At 34.1% G+C, this 25,865-nt stretch overlaps 2 protein-coding genes across 3 annotated transcripts; both read left to right on the plus strand.

Moving 5' to 3' along the window:
* The first annotated feature begins 206 nt into the window (after nt 1-206).
* Nucleotides 207-4,326, plus strand: LOC106672472. The gene is made up of 6 exons (XM_014403933.2): nt 207-1,106; nt 1,182-1,343; nt 1,885-1,929; nt 3,731-3,808; nt 3,917-4,044; nt 4,157-4,326. Exons 1-6 carry the CDS (start codon nt 992-994, stop codon nt 4,193-4,195), a joined length of 567 nt encoding a protein of 188 aa, XP_014259419.1. The 5' UTR covers nt 207-991; the 3' UTR covers nt 4,196-4,326.
* Nucleotides 4,327-18,161: 13,835 nt separating this feature from the next.
* Nucleotides 18,162-23,325, plus strand: LOC106672157. Of its 2 annotated transcripts, XM_014403351.2 has the most exons (7): nt 18,163-18,348; nt 20,219-20,341; nt 20,401-20,436; nt 20,565-20,738; nt 21,784-21,921; nt 23,074-23,122; nt 23,178-23,325. In XM_014403351.2, the coding sequence occupies exons 1-7, from the start codon at nt 18,295-18,297 to the stop codon at nt 23,192-23,194; spliced, it is 591 nt and encodes a 196-aa protein (XP_014258837.1). In that variant the 5' UTR covers nt 18,163-18,294; the 3' UTR covers nt 23,195-23,325. The 2 variants fall into 2 exon arrangements, with proteins under 2 accessions (XP_014258838.1, XP_014258837.1); XM_014403352.1 differs by lacking the exon at nt 21,784-21,921 and having other exon boundaries at nt 18,162-18,348.
* Nucleotides 23,326-25,865: the final 2,540 nt, after the last annotated feature.

The raw sequence follows: 25,865 nt of genomic DNA on the forward strand, positions 1-25,865 counted from the left end.
TCTATATTTTAAATCTACAATATTGTACTTTAGTTTGGTTATTTATCCGTGAAATTATAAGGAGTATGGTACAATAAATGTGAAGTATGAGAGCATGTGTAAATAATCCAGGTTGTACAAATAAACGACACATAAATAATTACGATGGTATGAAATATGTTATCTTAATCATATGTTTTAATTATTTTTCTGTACATGTGTAATCGAGATGAAAAACAATATTCTCTTACATTACACAATATTTATAAAAATGTTGGTTTCTGCCTTTTGTTCAAATTTGGAGAAATATTTTAGCTTTAGTGTTGCGGAAGTAAAAGATAACGTGCGTACAAGTGACGATTCGACATTTTCTTTGTAGGTTTTATTTTTTATGTCTGAAGTTGAAAACACGACATGATCTACTGTTCGGATGTGAATGGTTCCATTTCGGATTTATTCGAGTACGAAGATTTTAATCTGAGGTAGAAAAGAGCGTAACGTTGTAACACATTTCGATGGTGTAACATGTGTTGAAATAATTAAACAATGTAACTTATTTTTATTCCGAACCACTCATTCATCTTTTATCTATTCAAAATATCTTCAATTCACGTAAAAGACAACTGAAGTCTATTCACAAAATAAAACGTTGAAAATACACGTCAGAATCAAAATTGGGATGTTAACATAAAACTGATGAAGCAACAGATATATCACAATCACCACAAGGCAATTGAAACAGTACAAACTACAATAACACAACAATAATTACAGTTGAGCCGTGATCCCACTTGTCTATGATAGAGGTAAAACATCAAATTTTAAAAAGGCCTTTTATAAGAAAGAAAAAGGACAAATTAAACACAGAACTGTACACTTTCCCAATTAACGAAAGTTTACAATAATATAAGGGTTATTTCAATATGGATAAAACTTTGTGAAGAGTAATTTTTCAAAGAAAAAGACACCAACAAACATTTACTTTAAGAAAATTGACTAAAAGCAGTTTGCTATGGAAGACTATGATTTCGACGAGCTCAACTTTTTGCTCAGAGTGCACATACACGCCGGAGAAAATGGGGAGATCTACGTTTCAAACATAACTGAAGCCCACGACTTAACTAGCGGTAAGCCGTCTCGTGGTTCCATCATCGGATAACGATTTGACGGGTTGGTTTTTTAACATATTTTTGATTATATAGAACAGGGAGCCGGTGATATGACCGCACACAGGAGGATAGTCAGCAGTTCGGTCTTCGGGAGCAGAAGGATTTGGAAGAAAATCAGGCGATTCCTGATCGTCGTCACAGCCTCCATGATAGTACCAGCGCTTATCCTGACAAGCTCATTTATGGTCGATGACGGTATACCTTTCTTATAGTTCGTGATTTACATCATATACGTATAAATAAATTTTCTTACAAAGATAATAAGACTGTTTTTTTATTGTTGTATCAAGAACGAATTAAAACTGAATTTAATTCCAAATGAATGCAGTCGAAGTAATCAGTAGATGAAATATTTGATTAAGACAGTACATTTCTAAAAAAAAATATTTAGCTTTACCGGCATATTTGGTGAAAGGAATGAGTTTAATAAAACAAATAACCAAGATTTTTTGCACAATAATACTTAATTCATTAACTTCCAAACATTACTATATATAAATTAACTAAATTCACTGTAAATCTAAAGATATTTGATATTTTTATAATTTTTTTTACTTAGTTTTAATTCTTTTATAACTTTCTACTTAGCGAATATAACAAATAATATCCTTTCTAGAAAGATCATTCCTACACACAGGAAGTATTTACTGTGAGTAGGAACTATCTTTCTAAAAATGATTGAACACCACACTCACTCCATCATTTATCATTTCTAACAAATAATATTCTGATGCAGGTTTTTTTCTTGGTGCCAAGTTCAAAGATAAAGACACTTCGATGGGTATGTTCTATTTCATTACAAGTTTTTATTTTAAACCTACCGCCACCACGTTATTTGCCTTGTTTTTATATATTTTGTTATGGCTTTTTATCGAAATGTCATCCTATAGGCCAAATCGAACATATTTTTTCTATTGAATTTTAATTGGAAATTCTACACTAGCTGGTTTTTAAATTCAATTGTATAAATTAAATCAATTATAGAGATCAGGTTTTGATTTTTTTGATTTTCGATAAAATAATTGGTTTTATAAATCACACTGTTTTATTATTACATCATTGTATTACATTTTTTAACGAGGGTTTGCAAAAGCAGAGGTCATGTAAACCCTCAGGGTGCCGGTGTGCCCATTTGTAAGTATGTCGGATTCGAACCCGGGACCTTTACTTTGCAGTGATGAGCGCTGTGTCAACGCCTAAACCGTTGAGGCCGGTTGGGATAAAAATGGTTAGATTATTCTGGTTTAGGTTCGGATGAGTTAAAGTTTGGATTGGACAGGGTTTAAGGTCCCACCAGACCAAAAGCAATGATTGTGACTAATCGATTCTTGCCCGATTTTGTCGCGACAATAAGTGCTAATTGCAGAGGATATAGATTTTCTTGTGAACGTATAATAATAATAGAAAAAGAAAAGAAAAAAGAATTGTCAAAGTGCACGACGACGATTGGATTATGATAACTAACGACAGATAGATTGATTTGGACAGTTTTAGGTTAGAATTAGAATAAGGAATAAGTTAGGTTAAGAATGCGTAGGTTAGGTTATGTAGAATTAAAGAACCGTTAGGTTAAAGTTTTTAAAATTTATTTATTTGCCTTTTAAATCAGTAGGTTATACAAACACACTACGTCCATGTCCAACAAGTAGCAAGACGATAGCAGTTTCAATCTCTTGAGAGGATTATTGGAGATTACACAGAATGTTAAACTTAAAACTGAGTTTTATGGGTGTAACTAATATAATTTGTGGTATTTTGTGGTTCGCGATTTCACGAAAGGAATGTTAAAGTCAGTGAGAATTATGTGATTCGATAGGTAGATACGCACCGTTTACTGTTTTTCGGAATTGGAAAATTTGAGTGCGATAGGCGGAATGTTTTATTGAACCTCACCTTTCGACGTCTTATTTTCAAGTCGGTATGTCTGTCGCCTGTTTCGAATAGTCAGTTTAGATCATTTGTCTAGAAGCCTAGAAAATATTTTGTAATATCTAGTCAGTTCCTGATATTTTTCATTTGTATTTGTTTTTTGTTAAATTCAGCCTAATCTAGCGAGCATGGTTAACTATAGGAACTATAGCTGTAGGATTAGTAGAGCCATTACGCCGCAGACGATACGTAGAGGCTTCTGTCAGCAGTTATTTTTCCCAACTTTATCAGCAAAAACCTTATATTGTTAAGATCAATATAAAGGAAGAGATGTGATTTTTATTGGAGAATAGTATAGCAGTACTATCTAAAAAAGTGAGAATGAATGAGACGGAACAGTCAGAATGAGACCAAGGATACCACCCTGAACGTCTCTAGCCTGAACAAGATACTTGAAGACGGATATTTCCTGGTTGACCTAAAAAATGTAGGGTTAGGTTAAGTTGGGCTGGTTTAGATTAAATAAGGTTAGGGTTAGGTAGAGTAAGTTCGTAATTAGCAGAGTGGTGAGGTTAGGTTAGATTAGGTTAGGGACGGAGTTAGTTACGAGTTAGGTTAGATTATGAAAGGTTAAAACGTGTTAGGTTCACGACGACGTTTTTTGATTGATAACTACATATTCTAACGTTTTTAAGAAGAATTTTCATTTTCAGTTCGTATTAAATATCACATGAACCACTGCCTTGGGTCTATCCACAATTATGTACAGAACATGAGAAATATGAAAGAAGGTAAAATCATAGGATATTAAATGTTTATAATTTATTGTTTTGACATTGTGCGAATTGGTAAACTTATACTACTATATGTAATTTGCGGTTACTGTATTTTTTGAATAGAATTTAATGAATTGGAGCACAGCAAAGACATGGATATAACATATTCAAGGCCAATGAACGAATTCCTAGATGAACTCAGTTTATTTTACAATAAATTGGTTTTAGACATTGTGGATTTAAAAGAATTCGTAAGTATTAGATTAAATTGTCTTTTAAATTAACACATTTTTTGCATTCTGTTTAAATCAGAACCTTCGATGAATGTTTTGAGGTATTTATTTTATTTAATGTATTTTTTAGACTGATAATTTACAAACAAGACCGATCGAAAATTTGTGAAAAAATGTCAAATGAATATCAATTCATTTATTGACGTTCTACAATAGAAGAAAAATACCCAACACTTCGAACTTATGACATAAACGTGTGAACAACATGAAATCCAAAAATTAAAAAAAAAGAAAAAAAAGCGTTTTCTGTAATTTAATACTCCATCTATAATATTCGATAACTTCCACTGACAGAAATTTAAGTTTGTTTATTTAAGCAAAATTCAATCTTTGATACCCCTCTTCATAACAAACACGGCATGAAGCTACACAGCCGTTTTATTTAATATATCTAGATACTTTATTTTGAATTAGATCTGAACCAGTGACCAGGCGGGGAGTAAAACGTTCGAGCAGATCATTGAAAAGGAAACACGGATTTATTAAATCCTACCAATTAGAACCAACTAGAGCATAAAATCCTCCTTCTCGGTCTCTTAATGACTGGAAACATTGTTTAAAATTTATCAAATCGTCGTCTGGAACAGAATTGAATATAGATTAAACTAAAAACTGTTTTACAATTAACTGGAGAACAAATGGAACAATAGTAGTGAGTATAATATTTATTTATTCATATATTTATTTATCTTTATATAAACCTATCTATTCGGGTTTTGGTCTCTTGTGGCCATCTATCAATCAGGTTGCTCATATTTCATCACTATTTTCCACCGGTGTACAGAATGGATTAGTCCTAGGAGGTTTCCCTAGGGAACACCTGCTTTTATTTCGACTAAATTTGAATAATCGTAATTTAGCTTTGCTGACTGAGTAGTAGGCGAATAGGAGATGTACCCACTATGGTGGGAAGATACATTTTTAGTGTATGAATGAAGTTTGTATGCCAGACTTTATCGTCTTGGGATACGTCCAGAAACGAGAAGGTATGATTCTCTTAAAGCTTTTTTTGTTATATCAATAATTTTCTGAATTTTCTATATTGTGGAACGTTATGTCGTAAGATTTAAATTTTTTAAACAGACGTGAATGTTTGGAGTTTATGGAAGAGTTTTCATATCATTGGAACTAGCAATATTTTTCTATACAATGCGACCATTGGTGGTTTTCACATTCGTGCTATCATTGTGATTTTGGTCACTTTTCATTTAACAGGAAATTGTTTTCCTCTTATTACAACTGTTGGGGCTTCGGCGACCTCAAGTTATGGTCGAGGTATATCTTTACCCCGCGGTTCGAACAAAGGGAAAATAAAAGAGAATGCTGGATAAGTTTCTGCTTTTATTTCACACAAAAATACTTGTAGAAGTAGAATGACAAAATTAAATGGCTTACTCGCACAAACTACAACAAAAAGATCGGCTTGTCAAATACAAAATAAAATGAAGTAAAAAAAATTAAAGAAAAATCTACAAAAAACACAAATGAAAAAAACAAAAAAAAACAATCGACTTGCGTGTTCTGGGGTACCCCTATTTAGCCGGCGAAATGTAAGTCAGGCGACGCGTTGACGCGGCGGCAGGCGTTCAGCAGCAAAGGCAGATGCGGGCAGCAACAGGTCAAGCAGTAGTTCCGACCGAGGCTCGAGCGTAAGTAAAAAGTAAAACTCCGAGTCATGTCAACAATCCTGTTATCGGCGAGTTAATTCCGTTGTTGTCAACATGCCGATCACCGCGGCTCGGCCCGAAAGCGTACGGCCGTAACAACAACCTTCAATAAACAAGCTAGTTTCACAGTTCATTTTTGGGTAGATTTTTCAATATTTCTCCTGTTAACAACTCAAATCATCTTTAGTATGTTTGAGTAAGATGTACTGAAAAAGCAGTGCTTCCACTCTCCACCTGACGATAGTCTTCGGTGCGCCTCAAATGGCACTAAAATATCAAAAAATCTCACAAATGTTTTCATCTGCTCCTACGGTTATATTAAAGTTGACGGCAGATTTAATATTTTATGAGATAGAGGGACTTTGGAAAAAAGTTGTGAATATTTGAAATGCTGTGAAAAGTGAGGTATTTTGAATTTAATTGAAAATGAAACATAGAACTATAGGGTCCTTTTAGTTCAATTTGACATGTAGGATAACTGCTGAAATATTGACGTCTGTTAATTGGACATCCTGCAGACATCGATCTGGTCCATGGCCACCACCTCAGACAAATCGTTTTGATATGAAGATATCTTAATTAGTTTGAAAATCGTTAAATACATATATATCAGTTCGTTTTATGATTACATAAATATATATAACATGTTTTAGTTATTATTCGGATTTCGTGAGATGCGGTCTGGTATGTCGTAGGTTTTGGAAAAACATTTTCTATATCGTGCCAACGTTTCGATCTTTATTGAGATCATCTTCAGGGCTCAAAGTGTTCGAGAAGCACTCTCAACACGACACACAAGAATGGCACAATTACGCAGAAAACAAACACTTTCAGCCCTGAAGATGATCTCAATAAAGATCGAAACGTTGGCACGATAAAGAAAATGTTTTTCTAAAACCTACGTCACACCAGACCGCATCTCACGATCAACGAATAATCAACGACTAACGGTAACCACACAAATATATACAATGCTACAAAAATTGTTGATTAAAAAAATGAATTTATACAATGCTAGAAAATTATAGATTCAATCAAAGCAGCCGAATTGTTAAGAATTAGACTGTGTAGAAATGTTTGATATGTAGAATGTGATGATCGTTTCATGTCATATTATATGTTTTGTGTGATGTGATGATGATTCCACAAATCAAACATTTCTACATAGTCTAATCTTCAACAATTTGGCTTTTCTTTCCCAAATTATCCCCGTCTACATAATCCTGAAAGGATCATCAGGCCGAACCATTACCCACGCTTTTCCCTTTCACCTCAAAAAAGCCGACTGCTCATAAAAAATGCCTTTCTATCCCGACTTCCCTCCCCACTCCTTCAAAACCCAACGTATGTAGACACAAAACAGCAATATCTCACTGGCACTCACAACACGACACACAAAAATGACACAACCACGCAGAGAATAAACACTTTGAGTAAGTACAAATACTAAAAATTTCTATCATGTATATATTCATTTTTTTTAATCTAAAAGTTTTCTAGCATTGTGTAAATTCATTGTTTTCCACATCCTACATGTATTTGTAAAATTAAAATAATATAAATCCCAGGCCGTGAAGATGATCTAAATATAGATCGAAACGTTGGCACCATAAAGAAAATGTTTTCTAAAACCTACGTCACACCAGTTTGCAACTCACGATCTGCGAATAATCATTGACTAACGGTCACGAACTACCACACATGTTTTAGTACAGGTTTTATGTTTTGAATTGAATTATTTGTTATATGTACGTGTCCATATGTCGTATGTAACATGGTTCAAATTAAAGCCCCTGCTAGCAAAGGTAGTTGTGGGAAGAAAAAACAAACAGACAAAGGTAGATTACACGTTTTGGATTTTAATTTGTCAAAATCATCAACATTTTGTTTGTTTTAATTAAAATAATTGGTTTTCATCATACAAAGTAAGAAAAGAAGAGAAAACGCGTGGTGAATATTGCACTTAAAGGTGGGTTACTTTTGTTTGTAGAATGGTTTTTCGCCTCCGGCTTTCTCGAGTAGTTTCGTATCTTAAATCTGCAGGAGTAGAGAAGAAAAAAGCACTTTAGAATAGCGTTTTTTAATATTTTTATTGGTGAGCTTTATTTAAGTACCGTTGCGGGTGTAGATATACACTGCATTCGCTGAATATTCGCGAATGGCTTATATACCGAAAGAGTGGGTCTATTTTTCCGTAGGCGAAAAAATTGTGAAATATGCAATTCGACGGAATGGGGAAGAGTGGGAAAGCGCAATTGTGTGCGACCCGTAACGAGTCCCGAGGGAAACGGAGGCCAGAAATGTAGCGTATAATAAGACTATATATTTGGACATTTAAGGGGCCCCGGCCATCTGCAATAGATTAAGGGATCCTCGCCGTCCCTGTTTACAAAGATAGCTCAACCCTTGAAACATGTCTCACACTTATATAACACTTGTACTCGGAATACATGAAATTGTAAAATAAATCTCGGCCCACTGTCTCGGCCAACACCTTCTTCAAATCGGATAAATTGCGAGTTAATCTTGCATAATAAAACCATTGTGTCACTTTAATAAAGATAAATTTGGCCAAATTATGACGTTTTTGTGTATAAATACCTTTCCAGGAGCTATAATTCCTTAAGAAAAGTGTAGAATAATTCAGTTATGAGCGCTCTTAGTCATCCACAGCTTTTATGTTTTATGAATGAGTAGTTTCCGCTAAGATAATTCCGCCTGAGAAACCCGAAATATTTTTTAAGGCATAAATGGGTGATTGCCTCAAAAATGTCATTATTTATATTAATAAAAACTTTTCAAAATGTCAAGTGAATAAACAAAAACAATGAATTGAATAAAATATCAGCAATGTCCAGATAATCAGGACTATAGTTTCAAGACAATGTCTAGGGATTTTATCACGTTATTTTTAAATTGTAACATTCACATTACTACATATCTCTGTAACTAATTTGTATATCGTAGTACCGCAACCTTTCAAAGGCATGTTTTTTAATAGATATTTAAACATGTCAGAAGAGAGAAACAGTGAACAAAGCAGAGAATCACTCACATGCATAGAAAAACAAAGACAGAATAAATGAGTGGAAGAAGAGAAAGAAGGGGAGAGAGCAAGAGAGAGTGACAGAGAGAGAGAAAAAGGCAGAAAGACCGATCAAAAAAGAATAGATTGTATAGTATTAGGAATATAGAAATGTCGAGAGAAAAAGAAAGACTGTGTGAGAGGGAGAGAGATATGGAAAGAATGGGGATTGAAATATTGAAATTATGAAAGAAAAGGAGTTAGAAAGAGAGAGAAAGGAAAGAGAGCTACCAAAACCGAGAAAGACTAAGAGAGAGAGAGAGAGAGAGAGAGAGAGAGAGAGAGAGCGAGCGACCGAGGGGGAGGAGAGGAGGAGAGGAGGAGAGAGAAAGAGAGAGAGAGAGAGAGAAATATGTCTATTTGACAGACACCCATAGATAAAATTATGAGTTAAGAGAAAGCAATAGTTTTTTCGAATTCATTTACTTATTTACAACTACTAATATATGAAATATATTAGATAATCTGAACGGAATAATTATGAAATAATTTTATCAGACGGTGTTTGTGAATTGCAAGCGCTAAAAAGAGAAAGGAAAGGGAGAGAGAGAGAGAGAGAGAGAGAGAGAGAGAGAGAGAGAGAGAGAGAGAGAGAGTGAGAGAGAGTGAGACCGAGGGGGAGGAGAGGAGGAGAGAGAAAGAAGGAGAGAAAAATATGTGTATTTGACAGACAGCCATAGATAAAATTATGAGTTAAGAGAAAGCGATAGTTTTTTGTTTTGTTTCAATTCATTTACTTATTTACAACTGCTAATATATGAGATATATTAGATATCTGAACGAAACAAATATGAAATAATTTTGTCAGACGGTGTGTGTGAGTTGAAAGAGAAGAGATAAGAGAGAAGTGAGAGCTAGAGAAAGAAATAAGGGGGAGAGAGAGTCAAAGATAGAGATAGATAGATAGATAGATAGATATATAGATAGAGAGAGAGAGAGTGAGAGAGAGAGAGAGAGAGAGAGAGAGTGACTGTGTGTGTGAGAGAGAGGGTGAGAGGGAGTGAGAGAGAGGGAGAGAAGAATGTATTATGTAAAATATATTTCTAACCTTACATTCTTTAGTAAACACTAATAGGTGTTTATATTATAAACAAAAATAGAGTAGAAAAAATGTATTTTTAATTCATATATGAGTGCGGAAATTTTCCCTTTCATGAATTTCCTCCTTATTTTTTTAAAAGGTTGTCCTGAATCGAATAAGTTTGGTAATATTTTTATATCTAGCGGGTTATGAAGTATGATGAATTTTCCAGGTCGATAACGGCATAAGCAGGACATTTATTTAGGCCTGGGCGTGTCCTACCTCTAATGGATGTTTTGTTTCTTCCGTGCTCCTTATCTGACGACATATTGCACCAAACCTACACCGGGAACTCCACCCTTGCACCCGGGCACGCCCACTGGCTCATCAGTTATATCAGAGACCAAAACGGCAACCTTTGAAAAATGACCGAGGGAGCCTTATTATATACCATTTTATGTAAATGCCAATTACTCTTACCATAGTGCCCACGAGTGTGGAATTTACATTTTAAATCCAAAATTGCAATTTTTTTTTTACGATAGCATGTTTAAAAAAATAGTCACGTTCCTAGAAGATATGAATCCGGTAAACTCTCAAGTTAGCATATTATGGTAAAGTTTAAATTTATTAAATAAATTGAGAGTTTCGGAGTCAAAGTCAATTATATGAATATACGTTAATTAGTTTTCAAAGTATTTATCTTAAGAGCACCAGGAGGAAATGGGTTGTTCTTTTAAGCCCTTAAGTCTCTACTTAATTGATGTAATTGATCTTAGTTCAAATTCCTTAAAATAATTCATAGTACTTTATTGAACAATTTTTTCCCAATAAATTTCCAAGATGATCGCAACAAAATCTTAATTTTAAAAAAATTCATTAGATTCCGTGGTCCAATTGACAAAATAATTTTTTTCAATTAATTAATCTTTATGTAAGGTATTGGTTGAGATAAAAAAGTCACTGTCAGGAGCGCGATTCGAACCCACGACCTTCGGCTAAATACGCCGCTTTTCTAGACCGTATTTAACCAAAGGTCGTGGGTTCGAATCACGCTGTTGACACTGACCTTTTTATCTCAACCATAGACCTTACATAAATATTAATTTTTTTAAAAAATTGTTAACTAGTAACTTATGAATTCTTGGAAGTTTTGCGGAAATATCGTTTCCTCTTCAATATGCATTTCATACATTTATTTATGTACGATGAAGCAAAAGCAATTTCAAAGCCAGTATGGAAAGTGGAAGGGGCTGCACAATGAATTGTTGATTTTTCTAACCTACATCCTCATCCATGTCTCCTGAGTCGTACGCAGTCGCAATCGAATGTTGGAGAAGGGTTAATTTAACAGATAGATAAGGATAAGTTGATTATAAACCAAGTGGTCCCTTTGTCCTACCAGGGCACAAATAACATCCCCCAAGGGGACAATCGTGCGGAAAACATGATTATGCATAATGTAATAACCGGCTTGTATTCCATTACTGTGTGACTCTTGCGTCCCACCTTTTAACCGTGGATTATTCGCATCGGCTAGATATTTATGCGGTAACCGAGTTTATACCTAGACCCCAAGGAAATTTAATTACTCAGGCTCACCTGTGCACTCCTACTTTGGGTTATTAGAGGATTTTTTCGTTGTATGAACTTCATTTATAACGAAGCGGGATCGGTACGACTATACATTTCAACAGAAGTATTTTGTGGCATCTATCTTTTAAGTGAATTAAAGTATGTAAGTTTCAATAGTTTATTTTGTTATTTTTGTAATAATAAGTTACGAGGTTTTAGAAAAATACTTTTTATCACACGAGATGTTGACCGTCCACGGTTTGACCCCTGCCTTATCCGCGAAGTTTGGGCTATGGGTACTAGCTACGTAATTTCAGCCCCCAACGCGTGCAATTCCTAAATCCATTCACACTCTCACTCAACCTTAAATGCATTCTTACTTTTTTCCATCACTCTTTACCCCTAATAAAAAACCGAATTGATGGGGATGAATTATTCAATATTCCACCATCAATTCCATCCCTCCACACATTCACGCCAATAAATACATTCACTTCCAACACACGGTAGGGACTAAACTTTCTTAAACGTATACAGTAAATCTTGTTTCTTCGAATAGTAGGAAGAAGGGCCCCGCCAGATACTCGCTACTGTGTTTCAACACAATTCTCTTACTGCTACACGCTCTTTGTATGGAGCCAAGGAGTTGTAACTTTCAATTAGGTGTGATAGTTCGAGCAACTTTCCCTACACGCTGGAAACATTCGAAGGGCTATAACCCAAAAGTAGTTATTCATGAGTCGACTTCTCATGGCCTATCGTTCATCGGGTAAGGATGATACAAATTCTGAGTCTGCTCATTGGAGGGCCACCTAACGAGAGCACTGTACAGCTTCTCTGCAGTCTCGGCTCACCGACGCTGACACCTCTTTTTTACTTATATTTCAACGTGTTTTAGAGTCATAGGGACTTGTAATTCGAAGCAAAACAACAAATATATTAGAAGGGAAAAAAGTGAGAGAGAAAGAGAGAGAGAGATAGAGGGCGAGCGAGAGAGAGAGTTTGTTCAATCAAGAAGTGAAGAAATCAACTGTCTTATCCATAGACAGATAAAAAGATTTATTAATAGATAAATGAATAAACATATAGAAACAATGGAGAAAGTATGCGAGTGTATGAGTGTTACGTTAGAAAGAAAAGGAAAAATAAGAATTTAGAGGTAAAGAGATAAATAGTAAATACATAGTAAAGTAGCGTTATAAACGATTAAAAATAATTTTTCTACAAACTATATCTAATTATTAAAAATCAAGATAATTTATTGTAATATTTAAAAGTGTAAAGTTTATGGGATTTAAGGCAATATTATTCCTCTTATCCTATTTTTATTTTTCTAAATAATGATAACATTTTCGTGTTTCTTAATGAGTCTACCGTTTAGCGAGTACAGCATTCAATTATTACTATCAATAAGTAATGTCATTTCATAATCGGTTAATTTTTTTGTAAGCTCAAATGTTAGTTCCTCGATGAAAACTTGTTTTCCTTTTCTAGAATGAGATGAAGTCCTGTTCGCCGGAGATGAAAAATCCGAAAAGGAATTAAAATGCAAATTACAAATGAAAATGTTCGTCGTGTCTATTGGTGTTTTTCGGGTAGACAACTCCATTACGCATATATGGAAGTTTCGTATAGCGCGAAAACAAATGTTATTGGTTTCTCTTCCTTCGTGCTTTCTAAAACCCATATTATTCTGAAGATGCCCGTTATCCGTAAGTTAGATTTAGGACATTTCAATTCCTTATGAATTTTATGTTTATTAATTGTATCAACACTCTTATTCTCCCTAAATAAAAAAAGTTGTTCATTTTGCAAGAGGTTCGAATTCTTAGCCAGTAATTTGTAATTTTCGTAAAGTGCGAGGGCAATTTAAAGCGTAAACTGACTATCAATTATCGTTTTTATGTTTTATGAATATAATAGTTTCTAGCTCAACAGTTTTTCTGAATTTTTTAAATTTTACATGATTCATACCATACAACTTTCAAATTACTTTATTTTCAGGTTTTCAGACTAAATAATTTAAAGTGACGCCCACTGATAAAATTGGTACACATCACTAATTCTGTAACCATGGTCAATAAATACCCAAGGTCAATTTACTTATCTTGTCAGTGCGTGTGTGTGTGTGTGTGTGTGTGTGTGTGTGTGTGTGTGTGGGTGTGTGTTGGTGGGTTGGTGTGGGTGTGTCTGTCTGTCTGTCTGTTTTCTCTCTCTCTCTTTCTCTCTCTCTCTCTCTCTCTCTCTCTCTCTCTTTCACTCACTCTCTCTCACTTTTTCTCTACCCACTCTGCCTCTATCTTTTCGTCTATTTTCCTCAACTTACGATTTTTTCTCACGTTCATATCTTTCTTTCTCTCTCTCTCTCTCTCTCTCTCTTGCTCTTATACTATTTTTGTATTAGTAGTTTTTTTCTTAAGAGAATGTATTCCTAGGATATGATAAAGTTTCGTTCTCTTGTGTCCTCTCTCTTTTTTTCTTTCAAGATTCATCTAATTATTTTTCTCTCATCCTTTCTCACTCACCCTCTCTTCCACTCGTTTACTCCCTCACTCCCTCTTTCATTCACTCTCTTTCTCTATCTCTATCGATCTATCATTCGTTTTTTTCTCCTTACTTCTCCCACTCACTATTCATTTCCTCCTTCCCTATATATATCTATTTATATTGATCTAGAAAACAGAATTGTTACATAATATCTTTTAGGCATTTTTTAGTAGAGTGAGTGCACAGATAATTTAAAAAATCTTCCAATTTTTGGAATGAAAAGACGATCTTATAAATAAATAAAAAACTTCATCTACAAATTATTGAGCCAAGGCAAAAATTATGATGGTAAAGATGTTGCTTGCGAGTTCGTTTTCAGTGAAAATGTGGCTTTTAACCATGGAAAATTGTTTCTTCAATAATGAATTCAACCGTAGTTAGTATTATGAAAGGAATATCAAGAAGGCAAAAACAACAGACACAGTATCAGGGGAATCATGAATGAACGGTCCTTTTGTTATTCGAGACGAATTTTGAGCGAGCTGACGTTTCTAATCGACATTTCTTCCGCCAAAAAAACATATTGTCTGTAGTATCATTAATAAACACTTGATTCACGCTCTGACGCATCAACGTCCAAAGAATGAGTTGACAGAAAGTCGCTTGCATAAATTCAACAAATGGCATAACATCCCCACTTCTCGATTTGTCAAGATCTCTTTCTTGTTTGCTCTGGGTGGTTAGGTTCTAGAATTATTTCAATTTCACGGACAATACTTTAACATACTTGCATACTTGTACCTTGTAAAGGAAATATTACAAGGCAATATTTCATTTCAATTTTTTTCAAATAGAATGGAAATCCCTTGTATGATGACAGTATGTCTCTCTCTCTCTTTTCCTACCTCCCTCTCTCTCACTCTCTCTTTCTCTCTCTCTCTCTCTCTCTCTCTCTTCCTCTGACACACTCCAGCTTGTTCTCTCCTCCTCTCTAACTACATATTTATCCACTTATATATTCATCTATTTCTCTCCTTTTCATCTTTCTCTTCCTCACTCTCTCTCTCTCACTTTCTCACCCACTTTTTGTATGTCTTTCATTATATCTGAATAATGAATGTATAAACCTATCTATTTATCTATCTAATTATTTACCTATTTATTTATGAATTTATCTATGAATCTACCTATCTATATGTTTATATATCTGATTAATCTTTCTATCTAACAATTTTTCTATTAGCATCTACCTATCTATCTGTCTACCTATCTAATGGTTGTTTCTGTCTATGTATCTACCTTTCGAACCATCTATCTATATATCCAACGAACTTTCTATGCATCCATCTATCTATCTACCTACCTTTCTTTCTCTCTCTCTTCCTCGCTCTCTCACCCCCCTCTCTCTCTCTCCTTCTCTTTCTCGTAATCCAGCTCGTTCTCTCTTGCTCTCTAACAATATATTTATCCTCTTATATATTCATCTATTTCTCTCCTTCTCTTCCTCTATCTCTTCCTCTCTCTTTCCCTCTCTCTCTTTCTTTCTCTCACTTTCTCAATCTCTTTTTGTATTCCTTTGTTTCTATCAAACTTACAAATCTATCTATCTATTTATCTATCTAATTATTTACATATTTATTTATGAATCTATCTATCTATCTACCTATCTATCTATATACATATTTGATTAATCTTTTATCTAACTATTTTTCTATTAAGAATCTTCCTATCTATCTATCTGTCTACCTAAATAATGGATGTTTCTGTCTATTTATCTATGAATTTGTATATCCACCAAATTTGTCTATGTATCCTTCTATCTATCTTCCTACCTCTCACTCTATCTCTCTCTCTCTCCTTTCTATTCTTTAATTATTATGATAACCTGACAAAAAAAATAGGGTTTTTTCTTACGATAGTTTTCAGTTACTCTAACTTTCCGGGTTTGTTCGTTTAGTGGGCATTTTGAAACATCTTACGTGTAAGCACTCCGTTACACTGACTCTCGGTAAGGACTAATTTGTCAAAACACTTCAAAAAGAGGTGGCTTAGGTTTATTTATATTTCATGATTAACGCTGCCTTGCTAATAGGGTACTTCTACATTTCGTGTGGATGCGGAAATCATTACTCCTATCTAAAGACACTGATCATTGTCATTAATGTGCGCAAAGCCTTTCTTCCAAAAAGACTAAATATTCCATCGCTAATTAAAACGGTACGGCTTAAAACGGTTTTTAGATAGATTATTTCCTTGTAAACTGATGTGTTTAAAAACTTTTCTTTTGACGCTGCATCAATGTATGCAATTGATTCTTGTCTGTCTGAGAAAAACCCTACACAACCTATAAACCATTTCAAAGAATAATTCTAGAAACCTAGTATACAATCAATCTTTCCTGTATGACCAATATAATATCTTCCTGTTGGACTGCATGGCCTATACCCTATAGATGGAAATTTCTAACAGTTTAGGGAGAGGGTAAGATTGGAAAAGAAAGAGTTGAGGTATTTGGAATGAAGAGATAATTTGAATAGGATGTGTTGATGTTGCGTATTGAACTAAATGAATTAGTAAGGAAAAGATTCGGAGCTTTTGAGTGTAAAGTACTAACATGATTTTGAACTGGAAGGTAGGGATGAGCATCAATAAAATAAAAAAATCGTCGATGGACACCATCGAATAATCATCGTTACCTCATCATCGATGGTGGTACGACCATTGACTCTACAGTCTATATATCGATGATTTTTTGAGTACTCATCTCTCAAATCACAAATTATTTTCATATGCATACATTATTTTTATGTGCCATTTTAAAAACATAAGCTAATTTTTCAAAATTCGTCATTTCTGTACCTGTATTAGAAACTTGAGTAATAAAAATTAAGTTTATTTTTTAATAACACTTATGAGGAATTATTTTTGCTTGTTGGTTTAATTTACAGTTATAGGTCTCTAGGTCCCTATTAAATAAAACACGTCTATTATTAATTTTGTGCCTGTGAATTTTACTCAAAACACCTCCCGTTTTTCTTCGTTACTTTGAAAACATCCATACTTCACCCAAGCCCAATTCCTGTCCCATTCTCAAAAAAGTAAAGGTTTAACATGTAAGTACTAAAATCAACCATATCCCTTATTTATTAGAATTTATGAATACAAATTTTACAATGAAACACAATCACATCTTCTCGGGAACGCAATTTAAAAAACAAAGACAATATATCCTCTCTTAGCAATTTCTAGTTTGCGATATAATCAGTCGAGCTATGGAAAATTATCTTTCAGGGGGAACAGATGTGCCACTAAGTAAAAAATTGAATAACTCCTGACAGGTTCTGATAGGTCACCTTCAAATGAGGAGAATATGGGTCATTCCCTATTCACAAAAGTGGAAATTAGGAAAAACTGAAAAAGTTTATATAACATCGACAGCCCGCCATCGATGGAAAAAAAACATCGACACAGTAACATTGATGTTGAAAATATCGAACATCGGTCGCCTACCATCGATGTTTTCTAATCATCTACTATCGATGCTCATTCCTACTGGAAGGGCTGGTTCATGTTAAGGATGCAATTTTTAGCTTTTGTAAATCTATAGATGAGCTGTTTAAATGATAGCTTTGTGAATTATGTATTGACACTATGTCTAGCACTTCTTTTAGTTCACATGTGCCATTTTAAGACTCGTCTATGATTCCCATTCAACCTTTTGTCTGTGTTCAGATTCACTTATTTGACGTAGAATTTGACCCAGATAAATCGGAAAAAGTATTTCAGCTTTGAAGGGAAAAACATATTAAGTTTGCTTTCATATTTTGTTATTCTTATGATGTTGGAGAAATCGAACTGCTAAGAGAGGATTTATGTTTTTACAGACGATTGTGGTATCGCCAACAAAAGTAAGCGTGTTTTTTTTTTTTTAAAGGGCATATACTAAAATTCAGCGGGCTTAAGATGCTTCCTTTTGTGACCACCACAAGCAGGTTACAATGTATCGGAGAATTAGTGGTTCGGTAGGTAACGACGAAGAGACGATTAGGTAGGTAGGATTACAGGATGAGAATGTATGTACAGCATAAGAAAGGATTGAGTTTAAACAGAACACCCCGGTGCCAGGAGCGATCCAATGTTTGGTAAACGTCTAAAAAACTAGGACACGCAGACACAATTTTTTTAACCAATACGCAGCTGGGATTGTTGGGATTTATTTTATCAGAAAAACGTTGTATAAAAACACTTTTCATACATAAATTTTAATAAGTACACATGTTCACGACATCCAACAGCTGCAAAACATTTCTCGATGGAATAAAATGTAAAAAATCCTTTGTAAAAAAAATAAATTTTAAGATCATCAAGAAATCATGGAACGTTCGCTACCTTCCCTCTTATTTGTTGGGCAACAGATAAAAGAATGGGTGAGCAGTGTATTTAGACATTATTTGTACTTAAAAAGGTTTATTTTTTAAACATTTTCCTTCTTTTTTTCTAAAGAAATTTGTTTCATAATACTATTTATGGTAGATATTGTTTAAAACGTACAATCTGCTTATAGTTTCTTTTTAAATATTCTTTCCGTATTAATTTTACTGCTGAGCGTGTACCAATAGCTTAGTGCTGTTTTCAGTATTTGAATCCATTATGTGTTATTGGAACAAAAACATCTCTTCCTTCCACCATTTAGAACAAGACTTTGGCATTGATTCCTTAAAAACCGTGAAGTTAAAGTTCTTTTTATGCGAGTTTCTGGGCTTCATGTTTTTCATGACGAAAATTAGACAAAACGACAAATTTAGATGTGCTAGCTTGCTTTAAAATCATGTCCTTTTGTTTGTGGCAGGAAGCATGGCATCTAATGTAAAACGTAGGTAAATAAAAAATGTAATATGTTGTATTTCAATCACGAAGAGATTAAACACAAACAAGCTATTATTGTTAGGTTAGAATAGGTCATTGTAGGCTGTTTATGTTCGTGATGACCCTTCTCTGATGGATAGGTTATTCAAGTTTCTGAAGGCAATTAAATGTTTAAATGCAACTGGAGTAAGAAAGGTGATAACAAAAATTAGTTGTCCGGAGGTTGTGAAGTGCTGGTGTCTACCGGGTGGCGGCTTTTTGTGTTCTAGGAAGACTTAGTTACTTGGGAACCCGGTTTCAGTAGGTGTGTGGATGCTTCTGACTGTTCTGATTTCTAGGTATGAAAGTTGAACATGATGAAGTAATGTGAAAATGAAGTGTGTTCGAACCCGACCTACTTCCAAATGAGCTTTACGTCAAAAACACAGACAACCCGAGGGTTCATATAGCTAGTAGTTGAAATAACCTCGTAATATTTTGAAAAATTTTAACATTTTTTTTCACAATTATCACACATTATTAAAAACATTTGAAAAAAACAGTTTGTTTTGATTTACCTTCTTACAAAAACTATGCGTGAAAATACTAATAAAATTGTTTGCTATATATTGCCTAAAAATCAAGAAAAGACGTCTTAATAAAAAATGATTTTGCATTACAAACTCGGCATAAACCTTATCTGTGTGTAAATGTTTAAAAACATTTTGAAGTATGACTAAAAAAACCTAACGTAATATATAAAATTTGTGATTTGTGCATAAAAACTGAGACAGCGTCCCCGAAAAATAATTTGTTGAAAATGTTAAACGCCATCATTAAATCATTAAAACCGATCCGAGAAAATCCCTATAACAACCTGTCTCGGCATTTTATAAAAATCTTATCGTATTTCCTGCAAAAATTAATATTTCTGGCTATTACTAGACAGCTCTGATATAAAGTTGAACTAAATGCTTGCATATTAAGAAAAAAATCACATAACCAAATTCCATAGTTTTCAATTAATTATTCTTTCCATGTAAGGTCTTGGTTGATATACAAAAAGTCTATGACACGAGCGGAATTCGAACCCACGACCTTCGGCTAAATACGCCGCTACTCTACCACTTGAGCTATCGTAACTACGATCCTCTCGGACACCAACTCTCCATCTCAACCTACAACCGTTCTAACCTTCTCTCTTTTGGCCATTTTCAAATGTCACAACACATAAAAACCTTTTGTCTATCGCCGGCGTATACTACGTTTTTTTAAACGTAGATATGGAATCACTAGTCATTTGATTATAAATCTTTTAAATCAAAATGTTCCTAATCAAGCCTGATCACAATTGACCTTTTTGAAATAGTGAAATACCATACATCACCACAATATAACATATAGAAAACCATTACTATAAAAAGTAGTTTAATAAGTGTCATTAAATTTCAGATAGGAATACTTACGAAAGAAGCCGCTGGTAGCAAAGTCATGGCAGATGTCGATATGAAATTACCGGACTACAATATGGCAGTATATTGCTTGTCAGCGGCATTAGCATTTACAGCTACTATTGTAAGTTTGGATAAACTTTTCCTTCGTACACATTAATTTATTGCTATTTTATTTTACAGGTGTTTGTGATGGCTTGGAAGAGATCAGATGCATCAGTAAGTAAGCACACAAATTATTTGCAGTGCGATAAGTAAGGAGTAACCCTTGGTTGTTGTGAAAAAAAAACTTTCTTACAGATTAACGTTGCTTTCTTGTTCGTTCAATGTTTTATCTTTTATTTTAGAAAAGGAATGATGAAGATTGCCGCAAGCCAAACGACGACGATATGGAGGGTAGCGATATAACAAATGATTTAGCATGGTTTAGAGATCGGAACGTCGGTGGTGGAGAGTCTGTGCCGTGGATCCTACAGGAGGGACCTCCTGGCGATGATCCTATTCCACCAAATGAACATGACGTATGTGAAACAAAATCATATTAACCAGATAGTATCATAGACAAATGGCCATTTGTAACCGTAGTCATGTCTTGTTGACGGTTGTTTTCTGTTTCTGAAAGACGATCAAGATTGTAAAGCATGGTCGTTTCTGATCATCAAAAACAAGCGAGAAAAGGGAAATCATAAAGTTCTCATCATGCGTTCCTACCTTTACTTTGCCCGACATATCATAACCATTCCAAACCCAACCTTCTCTTCACCCTATTCCTAGTTAACCTAACACGTCCTAATTCTAATCGTAACGCTCCGAAACCTCAATTCAATTACTATCTAATCTATTCCTAACTTAATCTCCTTAAGTCTAATCGTAAACTAACCACTCTTCCAAATCATTGCTATTTCTAATCTAACTCAACCTAACCTGGCTTAGCATTTCCCCAATCCCTTGCCCTACTTAACCTTTCCATTCCTAACCTAACCTTCTCTAACCACATTTCTGGTTAACCTTACATGTCATTCAGCGTAATTCTACTACTAACCTTAACCTTAATCTAATCCGTCCATAACTCTTCCTAATTTAAATATTCCTAATGTAATCCCACCCAACCGATAATAACGCGTCCGTAACTCTCACCCTTGCCCTATATAACCCGTTCATTAGCCAAACCCTTACTTGAACAGTACATAACCTAACCATTACTAACCTACCCTAACCAACATAACTTAATCTAACGCTAACCTAACATATCCTAACCAACCTTACCTTATATTACAATTAATTAAGGTTTTTAGTCGAGATAAAAAAAGTCAAGGCACGAGCGGGATTCGAACCAACGATCTTCGGCTAGATACGCCGCTGCTCTACCACTTGAGCTATCGTGACCTCGATCCACTTGGACACTAACTTCCCATCTCAACCCCACCTTTTGAATTTTCCCTCCTTTTTGCCATTTTTCAACTTATATATATTGTTTTAGAAAAATTGTCAGCTACGCTCAGAATATCGACAAATTAGTTAACTGCTTTCAATCTGTAATTTGAAAGCAATGTTTGTTTGTTTTAGTTCCAATCAGCTACATCTTTAGAGAGCTCGGAAGTTGATTTTTTTGAGCGGACTTTTGACAATGGAAGAAAGCCTATCAACAAAATGAACGTGTCCGGTGGAAAGTGGTACTCGCAAAATATCGAGGACGCTATGAAAGTATTACCTTCTAAATTTTTATACATTTTTATATATTTCTTGTAACGGAAATGGTACCGTTTTAAAGGGTAATTAACAGTTATTCTTTGTTAATGGGCATGTAAGCTACACAGAAAATATTTCAAGAACACTCCGGAACCCTACCTTGGGTCTTTCAGAAGAGCAAATTCGGTTGTTACTGACAAGACTATTTTCATCAGGGCAAAATAACCTTAAATAGGTCTACAGATTGACATTCAGATTTTTATACAGATGATCTACAATTTCCTTTAATGAAGGAGAAATTTCCGAACATATCTAAAGACTTGAGAGGAAGCTGTTACAATTGTTGGCAATGTTATCTCCTCTAAAAAAACATAATTATGTCAATAGGTGAAAATCTTAGCAGTAACAACTGAATTTGTTTTATTCTAAATGACCATACCGTGGTCAATAGTTTTACCATTGAAAAAGGAAAATGTTTGCTAACATGGTTGCTACATTCGTATCTTTTCTATACTTTTAGCAATTTTTGCAATTTTCCTTATGAAATTGGTTTTGTTGGTGTGAGTAGATGAGCTGACTAATCACGATTAGTCATCTCCGGATGTCCATTTCCTCGTTGTTTGCTGCGTGGTCAAACGCATGTCTAAAACACGCCATTGACCTGTACTTTACCATCATTACGTAAATTTTCCAGGTTACAGCTTTTCTAATGATGAACCCTAATGCAATCCAAGTTTCTAAGAAACAGAAAACTGAGTTAACTTTTTATTATGTTATTACGGTATTTAGGTAGAAATAATCAATGATACATTGTAGACGATTTAAGTTTTGTCTGCTTTTCTCTTCAAATTTTCTGCAGTATTTGGTGAATTTTTGTAAGAATATACCTACATGAACACCCTTTGATACGAAATTTTTTAAATGTGATGCTTAATGGTTTTTGATTCACCTATTTTTACTTCGTTTCTGTCTGATAAGTTGGAAGGTATAGCTACATTCGGCGAATGACCGCATTTTATATCTCTAACTCGCTCTTTTATATATTCTAGTATTAATTCTAGAGACTTGAGGTCGTGGAAAACAGGCCAAGAACTTTCAAACTTCAATATAACAACAATATTAGTACTATCCAGTTTAATTTTCTTAACGTGTTGGGTCTTGTTGCAGGAAGAGCTTCCTTGGATTCTTCGAGATGCTTCTAGTGAAGACATGGAAGGTGAGGCTTATCTGTGAGTGCGTTGTATCTACAATGACTAGCTGTCTGATTTCAGATGACACGTCCGTATAATGTCCATTGTCGGGATTAGCTGACTCCCGACAACTGAGCCCGTTCATTAGACCAATTTGTCGAGTAAAATATAGCTGTGGATTTTCAAAACGCACACTATTTACCTATCAATAAACCTGTGCTAGCTCATATTCGTTTGATTTATTGGTCCTTTGAATACCTATAACTTGGTCGTTTCCGACAATCTTTGTTCACAGATTCTTGCAGACTATATGTGTGCTGGGTTCGTTTGACAATTAATAATAATAATAATAATGTGTAGTGTGAAGTTTTTTCACATCCTACATGTATTTGTAAAATTTAAACAATGTTTATAAATCCCAGGCCCTGAAGATGATCTCAATAAAGATCGAAACGTTGGTACGATAAAGAAAATGTTTTTCTAAATCCTACGTCACACCAGACCGCATCTCCAAATAATAATAATGGTAATAGTAAAAAAAAAGAAGCAGAAAGTATATACAAAAACATAACTAATTTAGTTTATACTAATTATATATGCTCAAAAACATAACATGACAGTACATCTATAGTGGAGTAGAATGCCATAGACTTCATGTTTTTTATCTCAATCTGTTCAAAAGTTACGATATTTTAGTGTTTATATACGAAAAGTTAGTGTTTAGTATATACATAAAACTTGAAATTTATCCACGCTAACGAAACTTTTCGCATCCTTTGACCAAATTTTTAATTTTACCACAAAATTTCCTTTTAGATTAGTCCGCATTTATTTTAAAAATTTCCAGTATTCATACAAAATAACCGCACAAAAACAAGAACATGAATATGTAAAATATTAATTTTCGATCAACGTCCTTATACTGTTATGAAAAATGTCAAACCATTTAAAAACGTGGTATGGGTATTAAATTCATGACTGAAGAGTTGATCAGGTATTTATTCCGAAGAGAGTTAGTTTCATTACTAATAAATAATTTGAAGAATGTATTTGCTAATTAATAATCACGGACAACGTTTTTCCAAATTCCTACTGAAATTGCAATTGCAAAATTTGCACATCAAAAAAACCTAGCTAAAAAGGGAGCTGCGGTTTAAAGAAATTGATCTAAAATTACCATTTCGCCAATTTCATTTATTTGTACAGTTATTTTGTACGTACACTGCCAATTTTTGGAAGAAGAATGGACTAATGTAAAAGGAAATACTATCCTAAATCTATGAATGGGGTCAAAAGTTACGTTAGAGTAGAAAAAATTTAGGTTTTATACAAAGAAACGTGTTTTTCTTAATTAAACATTGAGAAAATCGTAACTTTTAAACGGATCGAAATAAAACCAAGAAGTTTATGGCATTCTACACCACTTTAGATGAACTGTCACAAAAAATTTTTTTAAACACAACGAGCTGACCGCCCTGTAATGTATGTAATCAACAATACTCACTTCCAACTGGGTCACTCTCAACACGTCACACAATAATGAGACATCTACACAGAAAGAAACACTTTGAGCCCTGAAGATGATCTCAATAAAGATCGAAACGTTGGCATAATAAAGAAAATGTTTTTCTAAAACTTACGTCACACCAGACCGTATCTCACGATTTCCAAGTAATCATTAACTAACGGTCACTAAACACCACAGTTATGTAATCAACGATGAACTCTCTTTCTTTTAGTTTTGCCGGTTTCTCCGCCATTTTTAATACCGACTTGACAAAAGGCATTCAAAACCTAGACATAGAGTTAAAATATTGCGAAATACTAATCCTACAACATTAAATATTATGATGTAAGAAAAAAAAGACTCGCTCAAACTTTTGTTCAATCATTGAGCAAACTTCAATACGAACCCTAAACTGTAAAAAATATTGTGCAATATAATTGAAGTATGGAGTAACCAAATTTCCCTCAGACCAACACGTCAGCAAAATCTGGTGGGTCCAGACGCCCGCCATCATCTTAATCAGCATTTCTTTAAAATAGTATAAAAACCCTAATCTCAAATATCCTTGCCTTACTCGTGTGTTAGCCATCTCCCCGTCACTCTGTCGGTTGAAACTTAAACGTTGTACAGTTTTGACAATAAATTTTCTTCTTTTTTTAAAAGTCTTGTTCGAGCGATTATTGATAACTTTGATCATGAAGAGTCGGCTAACAAAGGAGGGCAGATTCGGTAGGTGAAAGGACGTAAAATTTTGAAAATTAAAGTATATCATTTCTCCAAAAGCATTCCACGCCTCGGAAATAAGCCTTTGCCTATTAGTTTTTAGTTATAAAGCGTTATAATTTCATTGTTTTTGGTTTTCCTTTTGGCTTTTGTATAATAAAAATTATCATTTTAGGTTGCTTGATAAGATATATGAGTGCATTATTTGGTTTTATTCTTCCGTTTTACGTTTTATTAATTTTGTTTACTATTATTAAAGTAACTAACATTATGCAACTGAGAGGAAGGATTAAAAAAGTCTAATGAAATGCTATTATAAACACTGTATTTGAAAGTGTTTTCGTAAACGTCTCCTTCTTCTCTTGAGAATACATGCAAACTCTTAATAAAGAATAATATAGAATTTCTATTCCATTATGCTAGGAAAAATACGTTCTAAGTCGAGAGGGGAAAGATAAGAGTATAAAGAAACGGTAGCGGCGGCAGGGAGTGGAGATAAAGTGGAAACTTATGCACATAAAATAGGACTCGGAGCAGCA

The sequence above is a fragment of the Cimex lectularius genome, unplaced genomic scaffold, assembly GCF_000648675.2.
Source record: "Cimex lectularius strain Harlan isolate CLEC.00 unplaced genomic scaffold, Clec_2.1 scaffold167, whole genome shotgun sequence".
Lineage (NCBI taxonomy): Eukaryota > Metazoa > Arthropoda > Insecta > Hemiptera > Cimicidae > Cimex > Cimex lectularius.

Coding starts and splice junctions, on each gene's coding strand:
- LOC106672157 (XM_014403351.2), top strand. CDS start 18,295: ATGGAACGTTCGCTACCTTCCCTCTTATTTGTTGGGCAACAGATAAAA. Junction 18,349..20,218: donor GGCAACAGATAAAAGAATGG/GTGAGCAGTGTA, acceptor ATTAAATTTCAG/ATAGGAATACTTACGAAAGA. Junction 20,739..21,783: donor TTCCACCAAATGAACATGAC/GTATGTGAAACA, acceptor TGTTTGTTTTAG/TTCCAATCAGCTACATCTTT.
- LOC106672472 (XM_014403933.2), top strand. CDS start 992: ATGGAAGACTATGATTTCGACGAGCTCAACTTTTTGCTCAGAGTGCAC. Junction 1,344..1,884: donor CTCATTTATGGTCGATGACG/GTATACCTTTCT, acceptor ATTCTGATGCAG/GTTTTTTTCTTGGTGCCAAG. Junction 3,809..3,916: donor CATGAGAAATATGAAAGAAG/GTAAAATCATAG, acceptor TTTTTTGAATAG/AATTTAATGAATTGGAGCAC.